Source organism: Danio rerio, chromosome 3, assembly GCF_049306965.1.
Source record: "Danio rerio strain Tuebingen ecotype United States chromosome 3, GRCz12tu, whole genome shotgun sequence".
NCBI lineage: Eukaryota > Metazoa > Chordata > Actinopteri > Cypriniformes > Danionidae > Danio > Danio rerio.
This window is the reverse complement of record NC_133178.1, coordinates 25,675,001-25,688,972: the sequence shown is the minus strand read 5'-3', so window position 1 is coordinate 25,688,972 and position 13,972 is coordinate 25,675,001. Positions and strand designations below refer to the sequence as shown.

At 34.0% G+C, this 13,972-nt stretch overlaps 1 protein-coding gene across 2 annotated transcripts in view; it reads left to right on the top strand.

Moving 5' to 3' along the window:
• nubp1 (nucleotide binding protein 1 (MinD homolog, E. coli)) overlaps positions 1-13,972 on the top strand; it is a 47,999-nt gene that overhangs the window by 30,948 nt on the left and 3,079 nt on the right. For both annotated transcript variants that reach the window (NM_001017538.2, XM_073940371.1), the window contains 4 exon segments: positions 1,575-1,729; positions 6,191-6,301; positions 9,288-9,390; positions 9,670-9,753. In NM_001017538.2, the coding sequence (NP_001017538.1) occupies positions 1,575-1,729; positions 6,191-6,301; positions 9,288-9,390; positions 9,670-9,753 (453 nt within the window).

Here is a 13,972-nt window from a genome sequence, read left to right as displayed (position 1 = left end):
GGCCTGTCATAGTAATGAATATATCAACTTATCGCACAACACATGGACATTACCTCAATCACTTTTGGTAATGCAATGTAAATCGCCCATACATAAAAACCAATTCTAGCAACATTTTAGCAACTTCTCTATCACTAATGGTGTTGTCAGTGTCAGTATGGTTAAAAACACTATAGTATTAACTATAAATTACTATAGTATATTTTCATGTGGGTGCCTGACAACTGAAAATAGATCTGGAGGCATATATCAGAGCCATGTTTTTTTTTTACTTGCAATTTTTTTTGCTAACATTTATTATTATTTGCTTGTTTAGGATATACATTTTCACATTGTGAGTCCAATGCCTAATAATTGAATTTTTAAAAGGACTATAATTAAATAAAATATTCTTAATATTAAAATTTGGAGGTGATACGGTGGCTCAGTGATTAGCACTGTCACCTCAAAGCAAGACGTTCGATGCTTCGAGTCCCGGTTGGGTCAGTTGGCATTTCTGTTTGCATGTTCTTCCCATGTTGGCGTGGGTTTCCTCAGGGTGCTTCAGTTTCCCCCACAGTCCAAAGACATGCGGTATAGGTGAACTAAATAAAAAACTGATATTTCCCAGTACTGGGTTGCAGCTGGAAGAGCATCCGCTGTGTAAAACATATGCTGGATAAGTTGGTGGTAAGTTTTATTACGTTTTTATCAGTCGGTTTTATTTTTCAGCTTATGTCTGATTCTAAATGAATTTTCAATAGTATATTCAAAAATCACAACCACATGACCAATTAAAATTTTTCCACAACACACATTGAACAACACATTAACACACAGTACATGGATCCAAACATATTCACACCTCATAATAAAAGAGGAAATTATGGGAAGGGGGGGGGGGGGGGTTAAATTGGGAGAAGGAATAAAATATGATAATAATTAAATTACAATGGGGGGGGGGGGGTCAACTTTCAATTAGGATTTAGTATCACAATATAAATATTAAACATTTTCTTCATCACAGCACATAGCAGTGAGTGCCAGGTACTTTGGTGTATTTGACTTTTTCTTTGTGTATCTCATTTGGAATATAATAAGATAAAGGATGGAAGGATGGGATAAAGAAAGTAAATTACAATAGCTGCATTACTGCAGAATAACTGCAAAAATGTGTGCATGTTTTTGCCAATAGCCTCATGGTCAGCGCTTCTGTACACCCTCCACAACTTCAATATCTAATGTTTTACTTTTATTAATTGTATCATCTCTTGTTGAATTATGAAGTTATTAGTATGTAGTAATTTGTGTTATCTATATTAATCTTTCCATGAAAGATCCATATTTTGCTAATTTGGCATTATATAAACAAACAAAATCTTTGCTTTCTCTCCTTGTACTATAATAAAGACAAATATTAAACTTTAAATAAAAGTATGCATCTCAGATGTTTTTTTTAACGCAGTTGCAAAGCTCTTTGCTTATCTGACTTGCATCTCAAATGAGATTAGACTGGAGTGCTAAGGGGTGCAGTTGTGTGCAATGTTGTCTATTTGTTATGGTACATTGTCACATGTGTAGTATCTTTTTCGCAGGCATGATAAAACAGTTCCTCAGGGATGTTGACTGGGGAGAAGTGGACTATCTGATCGTAGACACACCTCCGGGAACATCAGATGAACACTTGTCCATCGTGCAGTATCTGAGTGGCGCTGGCATCGATGGAGCAGTCATCATCACAACACCACAGGTGAATAAACCACACTCAGAACACAGCAAATGGCATGTTCCAGGAAGTAGAGTTTACATGTCATCTAGTTTGCATTCTTTTGGAAAGTAATAAAAAAATAAAAATAAAAAAAAAAAGAAAAGTTTGTATATACAGTTAAAGTCAGAATTATTGGCCCCTTTGAATTATTTTTTCTTTTTTTAAATATTTTTCAAATGATGTTTAACAGAGCAAGAAAATTTTCACAGTATGTCTGATAATATTTTTTCTTCTGGAGAATGTCTTATTTGTTTTATTTCGGCTAGAATAAAAGCAGTTTTTAATAGTTAAAAAGCCATTTTAAGGTAAAAAAATTTTTGTCCCTAACAGCTATATATTTTTCCGATAGTCTACAGAACAAACCATCATTATACAATAACTTGCCTAATTACCCTAACCTACCTAGTTAAACTTTAATAACCAAATTAAGCCTTTAAATTTCACTTTAAGCTGGATTGAAGTGTCTTGAAAAATATCTAGTAAATTATTATTTACTGTCATCATGGCAAAGATAAAATAAATCCGTTGTTAGAAATGAGTTGATAAAACTATTATGATTAGAAATTTGTTGAAAAAAAAGTCTTCTCTTTGTTAAATAAAAATTGGAGAAAAAAAAATAATAAACGGGGGCTAATAATTTTGACTTCAACTGTATACACACATACACGCATACATGCATACATACATACATACATACATACATACATACACACATACATACATTTCAATATGTTAATGTCATTGGCCCATGAACATTTTCTGCTTGATATAAAACTATTTTATTCCAACTGTAACAAGAGACAATTCAATCATATTTTAATGTTAAAACAGCTGTCATAATATTTTTTATCAATAAGTTGACCTCTTTGGATTTTCAGAAGCTTTGAAACTTAAAAATGTAAGAGGAAATACTTTAGCACCATCGTTATTGTTTACATCCATCAAAATGGTCTATATATGTACAAGCATATAAGAATTTTGATCATGAGTTCAGATGTATTTAAGTGTAGGGAACAAGTTGCTTTCATGCTTAACGGAATGTTGAAAAAAAGTTGGTTTCCTGTACATTTCCAGTGAAGTGGAACTGACTGGTGTGAACGATATATAAAACAAAATTAAAGTTATTAATGTCTTCAGAGGAGTTGCACATGTGCTTAAAGAAGCCAACAGCTAATTATACTTTAATACTATAAATGTATTTTCTATACTTGCGTTAAGAAATGAATAGAACTCTTAAAGGGGCTGTACTGTTAATGAGAAGCACTGAAGCACGGAAACCTTGACTACTTCCTCTTGAACTGCAGAGACCACCACATCATTCAAATGGCAGTTGAAGAGACACCTCTTCTGCATGCTCCTAACAAGCCTGCAATCTTCAATCAATGCACTTACATTCTCTTCTTCAGTTGCTTTTCTAATTTAGTTGTCTGATAAAACCCAATTTCATATTACAGCTGTCATTGGCTTTTTAAATAACTCCTTTGTTTCTCTCTTTAGTAGGTCACTTTTTGGTAAAAGTACCTGCTGAATCCTTATACAGTTGAAGTCATAATTATTAGCCCCCCTGACTTATTAGTACCCCTGTTTATTTTTTTCCCCAATTTCTGTTTAATGGAGGGAAGATTGTTTCAGCACATTTCTAAGCATAATAGTTTTAGAAACCTATTTCTAATAACTGATTTATTTTATCTTTGTCATGATGACAGTAAATAATATTTTACTTGATATTTTTCAAGACACTTCTATACAGCTTAAAGTGACATTTAAAGGCTTAACTAGGTTAATTAGGTTAACTAGGCAGGTAAGGGTAATTAGGCAAGTTATTGTATAACAATGGTTTGTTATGTAGACTATCAAAAAAAATAGCATAAAGGGGCTAAATTTTGTCCCAAAATTGGTTTTTAAAAAATTAAAAACTGCTTTTATTCTAGCCGAAATAAAACAAATAACTTTCTCCAGAAGAAAAAATATTATCAGACATACTGTAAAAATTTCCTTGCTCTGTTAAACATCATTTGGGAAATAATAAAAAAAGAAAAAAATCAAAAGGGGGCTAAGAATTCTGACTTCAACTGTATGTACATGTAAAACAGAACTGAAATTTTGGTTTTGCCATAGAATTGTTACTGTTACCACTTTACCAATTTTTTTACCATCTGGTATAGGTTGTTTTCAATCACCTGGTTCCAATTAACGCGCAAAATTCAGAGGGAAGGCAGAAAGTAAAAAACTAAATGGGAGACATAGAGGAAAGTCTGTGTTTTTGCGATTTATACCATATTTCAAAGGAGATGTAAATAGAAAATAGCCACATATGTTGGGCATGATCCTTATATCATGAAGAGGGCAGAGTTTTCTACTGAACTAAAATATATTTGCCTGTCATCGAGACGATATATTCTATTTGCCTGTCATCGAGCCGATATATTCTTCTATTACATGAAAAAATACCATAGTAAATACTATAGATAATTACTTGAATTAACATGTCATGGTAATTATATTGTTGCTGTGGTACAAAACAACTGTAGTAATAAACAAATTATTCAAGAGGCTTTAGTTCTCTTCGCTATAATTATACACCATCACAATGCACCTCAGTTTACACTAACGTTATTTATTACAGTTCATAAGTTTACTGTACTACAATATTTGGTGGTAGCGTTCATTAACAAAGAGCTGTACACATTTTACACTTCATGGTTGTTTATTATGCCGAAATGCCGGTAAAGACTTGGATTATTGCAAAATAAGGAGATTTCATTACAGCGAGAACATGATAAAGTACTCTATTTATGTTCTTCTGGATTTTGTATGAGTGTGGTGGTGTTTGTGTCTGATTTTTATACAACACATTAACATATTTTTACATATTGCTAGGCTTGTATATAATCTTTATTGGTGCTGTCAAACGAAGCGAGCATTCAAAAGAAAGCTTGTACACATGGATGGATGGAATAAATGTTTATTACATGCCACCTTTTCTTTCGTTTTTCAGCCATTTTCATGAACTTTCCCTCTTTTATGAGCGAAAACTTTCGGAAGTCTATAAAAGCTGTTCGCTATTTCTTGTTTTAGCCAGTTTAAACAATTATAAACAACAGAAAAAAGAAACATTTTGATGTTCTGATAACGATTCCTCTGTAGAAGAATCACTTCCTGCCCTCCATCTGAGTCTCGTGTGCCATCAATGACGTCATGTGAAAACAACCTATAGACAATTGGAACATGTTCACCTACATGTTTTATATACACACTCAGAAGTCCACTATGTAAATCAATGCAACTGCCCACTGAAGAAGCTGACTGTTTTACAGTGATATCTTTTGTCAAACATTTTACAAACACTCTAAATAAAATCGACTAACATGTAGACACTTTTATAAATTTATAAATGCTTTTTGTGTGTCGGAGAAGCTGAATATACACATTCCATAATATTCTGTCTCCAGAAGTGGAATCAAAAAAGTAAAAATAAAAGAGCAATAAGACAGTTTATCCCTAAATGGTATTAATCAGCTGACACAAGAAAGCATTTCCATACAGTATATGATTTTCTGCTTTATTTGTAGTTTGAGTGCTTATAGTTTATTGCTGGTTAGTGTATATACAATACAACAAACCAATAGAGATCAATTAAATCCAGGTTATTTTGTCCAAATGGCCCTTCAACATACATTTAAATGCTTCTCTTGTGAGCACTCGTGTTTGGGTTTTGATCTAACCCTTCCTCTTGTTTTAGCACACTCAAATTTCTTGCAAGCACACAAGTAGGCCTGTCACGGTTAGCTTTTCAGTAACAGATCTTTATAACATTCTGTGATGTGTATGTGTGTGTTTCACTGTATGCTGTTTTGTATTTGTGTTAGACCCCATTTACACCATTATTTTGTGTCACATACTTGTGATCAAATGATCAAAACACATCCTAATGCCAGATTTGAATAGGAGCCAAGAGACTGTTTAGGGAAGTGGAACTCATTGGTGTGAACAGTTTATAATTAAAGAAAAGATGTATTGTTTTTAGACAAGTTGCACATGATCAAAGAAACCACCAACAAAACATCCTCATAGCTTAGCATTTACCAGGCAGTTGATGGATAACCCCATTGAGTAGATCAATTTTTAAAGCAATCTTTACTGCAGCTGTATTATATAACTGCACTTATACTTCGTAAATAAAACAGCCAAAGGTCATTGTATGTGCTGGAATCTGTAGTGTTTTGCATCACTGCATTTTAAATTAAATGTCTGCTCTGTGGGTGTTAGGGCCACCCCTTTTGTAACACATACTGCAACCACAGCAGATGTAGGAGAAAAATGTCAGCCAACATCAACACTTTTGCTATATTTTTAGAGTGTTTATGTACAGTATTTGAACATGTCACTGCACACTTCGATGGCTGTATAATGTTGTTGTTTTTTTATTCACTTTTCATACAGGAAGTATCTTTGCAGGATGTGAGAAAAGAGATAAGATTCTGTAAAAAGGTCAACTTGCCCATCCTAGGTGTGATTGAGAACATGAGTGGATTTGTTTGTCCTAAATGCAAGGTACAGTATAAAAAAAGGGTCTAGTACTTGATTTTGTGACTTTGTGTATTGATGTTTACATTAACATTTATTAATTTAGCAGACTCTTTCATCCAAAGCGACTACAAATCAAAAGAAAGCAAAAATGTACACTCAACGGCCATTTTATTAGGCACACCTTACTAGTACTTGGTTCGACCCCCTTTTGCCTTCAGAACTGCCTAATCCTTTGTGGCATAGATTCAACAAGGTACTGGAAATGTTCCTCAGAGATTTTGGTCCATATTGACATGATAGCATCACGTAGTTGCTGCAGATTTGTTGTCCTCACATCTATGGTGTGAATCTCCCGTTCCACCACATCCAAAGGTGCTCTATTGGATTGAGATCTGATGACTGTGTTGGGCATTTGAGTACAGTGAACTCATTGTCATGTTTAAGAAACCAGTCTGAGATGATTCATGCTTTGTGTGTTATCCTGCTGGGAGTAGCCCTCAGAAGATGGGTACACTGTGGTTATAACGAGATGGACATGGTCAGCAACAATGGTAGGCTGTGACGTTGACAGGATGCTCAGTTGGTACTAATGGGGCCAAGTGTGCCAAGAAAAAAGCCCCCACACCATTACACCACCACCAGCAGCCTTAACCATTGATACAAGGCAGGGTGTGTATCCATGCTTTCATCTTGTTGACATCAAATTTTGACTCTACCATCAGAATGTCGCAGCAAAAACCAAGACTCATCAGACCAGGCAATGTTTTTTCAATCTTAGCTTGCTGTTCTTAGCTTATCTTCTGCTGCTGTCCATCTCAAGGTTGGACTTGTTGTGTGTTCAGAGATGCTCTTTTGTGTACCTCAGTTGTAACAAGTGGTTATTTGGGTAACTGTTGCCTTTCTATGAGATTGAACCAGTCTGGCCATTCTCCTCTGACCTCTGGCATCAACAAGGCATTTGCACCCACAGAACTGCCGCTCACTGGATATTTTCTCTTTTTCGGACCATTCTCTGTATACCCTAGAAATGTTTGTGCGTGAAGATCCCAGTAGATCAGCAGTTTCTGAAATAAGCAGACCAGTCCATCTGTCACCAACAACCATGCCCTGTTCAAAGTCACTTAAATCACCTTTCTTTCCCATTCTGGTGCTCGGTTTGAACTGCAGCAGATTGTCTTGACCATGTTAACATGCCTAAATTCATTGAGCTGCTGCCATTTAATTGGCTGATTAGAAATTTGCGTTAACGAGCAGTTGGACAGGTTTTCCTAATAAAGTGCCGGTGAGTGTAAGTGCCTGGTGCAAATAAATAGAATGTCCTATTCTTGGAGTTTGATTTTATTATCATAATAACCACTCTCTTGCTTATGCTTGAAAGCAATAATGCAGTTTTTTCAGTCAGCTACAGTTAATGAGGACGGGAGTTGTCAAGATTAAAAGAGGATCCGAAAGCAATCTATTAAGAGAAAGGAAATATATCAAATTTGCATCATCGTGTCAATTTTTCTGAAATCATATGAAGCCTTGTGCAATAAAGACAAGTTATTAAAAAATGATAATAAAGGCAATAAAGATACATTTACACTACTGTTCAATTTTAAGGCAGAACAATTTGTTAGGGGGAAAGAAGGGTGGTTATATTTATCAGTTAAACTAAACAAAGATAACTAATATTTGTAATAATAAATGCATATTTTTAAACTTCAGTTCATCAATCAAACAAAACAAAAACAATTCCACAAAAATAAAATAGTGTGTCGCAATCATACCTGTCAACCCTCTTGTTTTTCCTGGGATTTTCCCGTATTTTACAATTCTATCTCACTATCATCCCGTAAAGGTATTTTCCATATTTTTTATATTTCTATGAAGGGTGGAAATAAACATTAAGGAACCAATTCTCCCTATATGCAACCCATACCACCAAACCACCAGGGGACACCCCTTGCTCTTAAACGTGACAGTGTTCTGTGCTTTCATTGCTTTCTGTGATTTCATTCAGGCATTGAAACACTTTGAAATGAATATAAAAACTGTCAGATGCGCTCCAAAGAAACAAACAAACTCTGTCTCCCAAACGGATTTTGTACACGTGATTTTAAGCAGAGCAAAAGTGGACACTCTTTTTTTGGGTTTTGAGTGCGTGTTCAAACAGACATATAATAATAATAATAATAATAATAATAATAATAATAAACTTTTAATAAAATAATTACATTTTCTTTTAAACACAACAAAAACTTAGGAAAGCAATCACATGCTTTCATTATAGACCTGTGCATTTTTAAAGTGACACATCTGTTGTTTAATGTAATTAAATAAAAAATCTAAATGAGAGATTCATACGCTGCTCTTTAATCAGAAGGTTTCAGTTATACAGTGAAGAAAAGGTTTATGATAGCTATTATTTTAATAGGCTAAATTGTTTGCTAATTTATTGACAGTTTTTACTTATGTGTATTATTAATTCTATCCTTTGTAAAAAAAGATATAATAATAATAATAATAATAAACATATTACTGAATGTTTCAACTGTTTATTTTCAATGAAGCAGCTTCAGATCAACATATTTATTAATTTGGGAATTAAATATTTAATTTTCCCCTTGTTTTTATATCCCAATGTTGACAGGTATTGTTGCAATTATCATAACAATAAGAAATGTTTCTGTACATCAAATATAATATATCATTTGACGCTGAAAACTGGGGAAATAACTGCTGAAAATTCAGCTTTGACCTGGCTGGAATAATTAAAATTTAAAGTATATGAACTCAGAAAAATTATCAAAATATTTTACACCTAATTTTTGTTTATAAAGGTTGCCTTCTTTGGACTCTTTTTCATTCAGCTTCAATCCTACATTATAGCTACATGAAAAAGAGCAACTAAATTATGTGCTACACAGAAGAAAGTAGAAGAAACACAAGTGACTAATTTAAATATCATTAAATGGACAATGACATTAAACAGGGTTTTTTAAATATCTTTTTTCCACTCTGTTGACAGAACACATCGCAGATATTTCCTCCGACCACAGGAGGAGCACAGAGAATGTGTGAAGAACTAAATCTCCCTCTTTTGGGCAGAATTCCCCTTGACCCACGGATAGGTAAAAAAAAAAAAAAACATTAATCTTCTACCATTCACAAGGAAAAGAACGAGATAAAATACTATTCTACCATAGCAGTCAGTGTATGGGGAAGTATAACAATTTACATCGTAGCGATGTGGTGCTTTCTATTTCTTGATTTTGAGAGAGTGTTTCCTTGTTTTTATAATCACAGTGTTGTTAGTATATTGAATGAAGTATCAAAAACTCCCTAAAATGTCTGAGAAAGTCTCTGCAGGCGGTAGTTTCTAGTTCTCTAATGCACTTCTGCTTTTCAAGGGAAAAGTTGTGACGAAGGAAAGTCATTCCTGACTGAAGTTCCAGACTCTCCTGCAGCAGCGGCCTATCAGAGCATAGTTCAGAGTAAGTCTCTTTAGGGCTTTTTGGTATTTTCTTCTAAGTTGAATCTTTAACACCTTGTTGAGAAACATTTACAGTGTAGTTTTTTTAATGCTGAGTTAGTGAGTGCCAGACATTGCAGTGCCAAACATGTACAGTGTAAGCTGATCTTATGGTAAAAGTTTACTGCTAATAGCTTAGCAACTGTCAACCAATCATGCTTCTCACATTCACAACATATTTTCAGAAGCAGCCATAGATGCTACATTTCCTTCTACCTATTTTAATGCGCATTTTGGATATGTGCATAAAAAATGGTTGATGAAAGCGCCAAGATGTGCATAAATTTAGAAAATGTGCATAAAACGTGTGTACATAACTAAGTAGGATAAACTTTTTATTTGATAAGTAAAGATGCATATAAACTACAATGGAAACACTTTTACCAAACAAATTCCAGCATGCACATTAAAAAAGTCATGTGATTTTGTTATAAGAGATCATGTGATGGTAAAAATGTGTGTAAATGGACAAACCAACAGGCTCAGCACATTGTAAAACATCTTAAATGTTGTTTTGGTCATTCTAAAATGCCTTCATCATTTCGGTATTAGTGTTATTATATTATTAATGACCTCCAGAATCAAAAGTACCTGTGCAACGGGTCTCGCGCCTTCAAACTCCATGTGTTATCCCTGCATGTCAGGATTGCCTTCTGAGGCGCAAGTCCTTTATTAAATGAGGAAAAGATTCACGCAGCTTCTCCTACCGCAGTAAATTCCATTTTACTGTTGATTATTTGGCGCCAGTTAATCAGGATGTGACGATTTTGTTCTCTTTGACACGTTGGATGAAAATGCTGCTTTATTCACACATCTTGTATGCGATGTTCCTGTTTTGCACATAAAGTTAATTAGCATTTTTGGATGGAAACATAGCTATAGATGCACTGTTGGTTGTATATTAAAAAATAACCCTACCCATACAAATGTCAAATGTATTGCAATGCACCAAAGTATGCATTTCATTGTGACACGTAAGTTGTAACACATCTTTTGTATCTTTTTCATGGCTTGTGATTGGACTGCGTCGAATTAAAAAAGCATGCAGTTAGAATTCATTGTCATTACGAAAAAGATCTTGTCATTATTAATAACTATCTGCTGTACTAAAGAGCTTTTCGACACAATCATTACATCCAAATTTGTATCAGTTAATTAGTTGTTTTTTATGTATTTTTTTGTTAAAAAATAATTTTAAGTCACTTTGTATGAACATGTGACTTGTAATGACTTTTTACTTATTAAAGGTGCAGTAGGTGATCTGCCAGAATGCTAACGTTAACATAATTTAGAAAATGTACGTCCCTCCGCTTTGTCCAAAGCCATGCCTCATTAAGTCATGAACACCAAATAGATGATGATCTGATGACAATACACAACCTTATATAACACTAGAGCATGTCATTCACCATTTAGAAAACTCTATGGAGATACACACTTTGTCCAGCGTAGTTGTTGACAGGCATGCAGCTGCAGGAATTATATTTCCCTATAACTGGCATTGGGGTAAAGCTTTATATCCGCACATTCAGACTTTAATAATATGATTTCATTAAAGTATTGTTCGCAAATTCTAAATAGTGAAATCATATAGTCAGCTAATGACTATTTAATGCAACATTGTTTACTGTCAATTAAATCATTAAGTCATACCCACATGCTATTTCAGACCCAATATTCTAAGTAACGTTAGAGCAGGAGCCTGTCACAGGTTGTCAAAAATTTTTTTTTTAAATTAACGAATGTGCAAATATAAATCAAACTTCACCTTAGTAAAGCTGGATAGGCGGAAGAGCACCATTTACTTATGTTTCGTTATTCAAATAAAAAAATAATAAATCAGATCAGAAAAAACGTAGTCAACTTTTTACATTACACTTACTTACCAAGACAATGAGTGACTTTTAGTTTTCAACTGTGCTCACTGATCCTTGATCCTCGTGTTTTTGTCTTTAGGGTGTCCGCGGGGTCTTAAATTTTTTTTAAAAGTTGATAAATCAATTATGAGAGTATTAAGGCCCTTAAAAGGTATTAAAAAGTCTTAATCACATTGTTACGAGGTCTTAAATTTTGTTCAAGCGTTGTCCAAAGTGTTTGACTCCGAAAGAGCATAAATATATTTATTTTCCTCCAGTTTAAACAGTGGCTGAAGCTTGTCGCTGAAAACAACTGCCTAATATATTCTTTTAAACTTTGTTTCTTCTGAACTTATCTTAATTCTGTTGCATGATTGTGCTCTACTGATTTATTTAACTACAGCTGTTTATTAACAACTGTTTATAAAGTTAAAGATTTGATACTGATTAGAACTTGAAGTGGCGATGAGGTCTTAAAATATATTTTGAGAGTCTTTAAAAAGTCTGAAAAAGGTATTGAAATTACCTTTAGGATTCCTACATATACCCTGATCTCCTTTTACACTTGAACAGCTAAACAAATGCTTAGGTCTATTTAACCAATTATATTATCAGTGCTGTAAAACATACGCCATGAATTTAAATATAGTCAATCTTTCATGACGTTTTCAGTGACTGAACAACACTACCATGCATATAAACCGTTTATAAACAAGAAAACAATCTACATAAGCTTAGCGTGACTAAAATAGTTTAAAAGCATACCTGTCTAAAAGTAATACTTCAGCCATGGTGTCATCCTTCAGATCGTTGTTTTGAGCTTCTGCATTTTTGGCAGAAGCCCTTTTAAAAGGCCGCCTTGGTCTTTCAGAAAGAAGTTCAGGTTGCTGCTTGCTGAGTTTACCTGATGTCACTGTCAGCTGTAGGTGTCCATGCTTCTCATGCACACGCAAATGACGGATCTTGTCTGCATGTATGAGCTGCACAAAAACACACATTTAAATTTGTTGACAGAGAGTTACCTATCGTAATTGAGTTATTTGACGGCCCGATGATTTTTAATAGGATGAACACTTTTTAGGCTCATGTCTTACCCAGAATATAAAAATACATATAAATACATTTAGATCACAGATTTGTTTAATCATTACTATAGGAATGAGAAGAGACTTTCAACCAACACAACAAAAAATGTTTTTGAAGACTATCATCTACTGCACCTTTAAATATATTGCTGTAATATGAGGATACTCAGTGCTAGCATTCATCCATCTAATGACACCACAGAAAGGCTAATTAGAATGGATTAATTGTTAACATTGTTAATAATTACCTATAGTTAATATATTTTAAGTATAAAATCCTGGTTCTGTACTAACCTGTCAGGCATATAAGCTGATTAACTGCCATTATTTAACATTCTGGTAATGCTGCTTTATAGATTTGCCTAACAGTCCTAATTACTGGCACTGACAGTTTAAAAATGCCAAGCTTTGCCACAGGCACAAATACTGTGTACACAGTAACTATAGTAAATACAGGGACACAATTGTGACTGAATAAAAACAACTGCAGAAATAACAATATATAGACGATATGTTGAGCGTTTGATTTCCCCATTCCTTTTTAGAAGAACCAGTTTTTCAGTATGTGTTTCGGTAAGCTAAGACATAAATGAGCGTAAGATATTTAATCTGGATTTGTCTGCCAAGAATGATAAGATTCTGAGAACTTGTTTTATATAGATTCTTTCCTCCACTTTTTTGCTTACTCAAGGATGTTTTGCTTGGTCTAATACTTGTTATCCATTTGCATTTATTTACCTTATTAAAAAAATTTATTTCATTTAAAATGTTTCAAAATCTAGTTTGCAATAGCCCCTTTCACACAGTGATACCGGTTAATATCCTGAAAATTTCTGGAACGACTTTACCGGTAAATTCAAAAAAGCGCTGTTCACACAGGCGAGGACGTTACGGAATTTTTCCGGAAAAGAGCATTCACACATCCATGGCAAAATGCTGGTAAATTCTGACATCATTAGCCAGAAATGACCTCTAAACGGCTGCGCTTGTGTTTGTAAACATTTGACTACATTACAAACTCTTTGGATGGATCAGTATTGAGTACAATTCCAATGAAAACATATAGAGGAACACTTTCGTATGTCGAGATGTTCATGATATGTGTGTGTGCTGGCGCTCACGCAAAGCTTGAAGGTAAACAAACAACGGATTATCATAAACATTTTATCGATAATTATTTACACAGTTGGCATTAAGAAGGAACATAGAAACGTTATCTGACTAACATCTAATAGCTAAA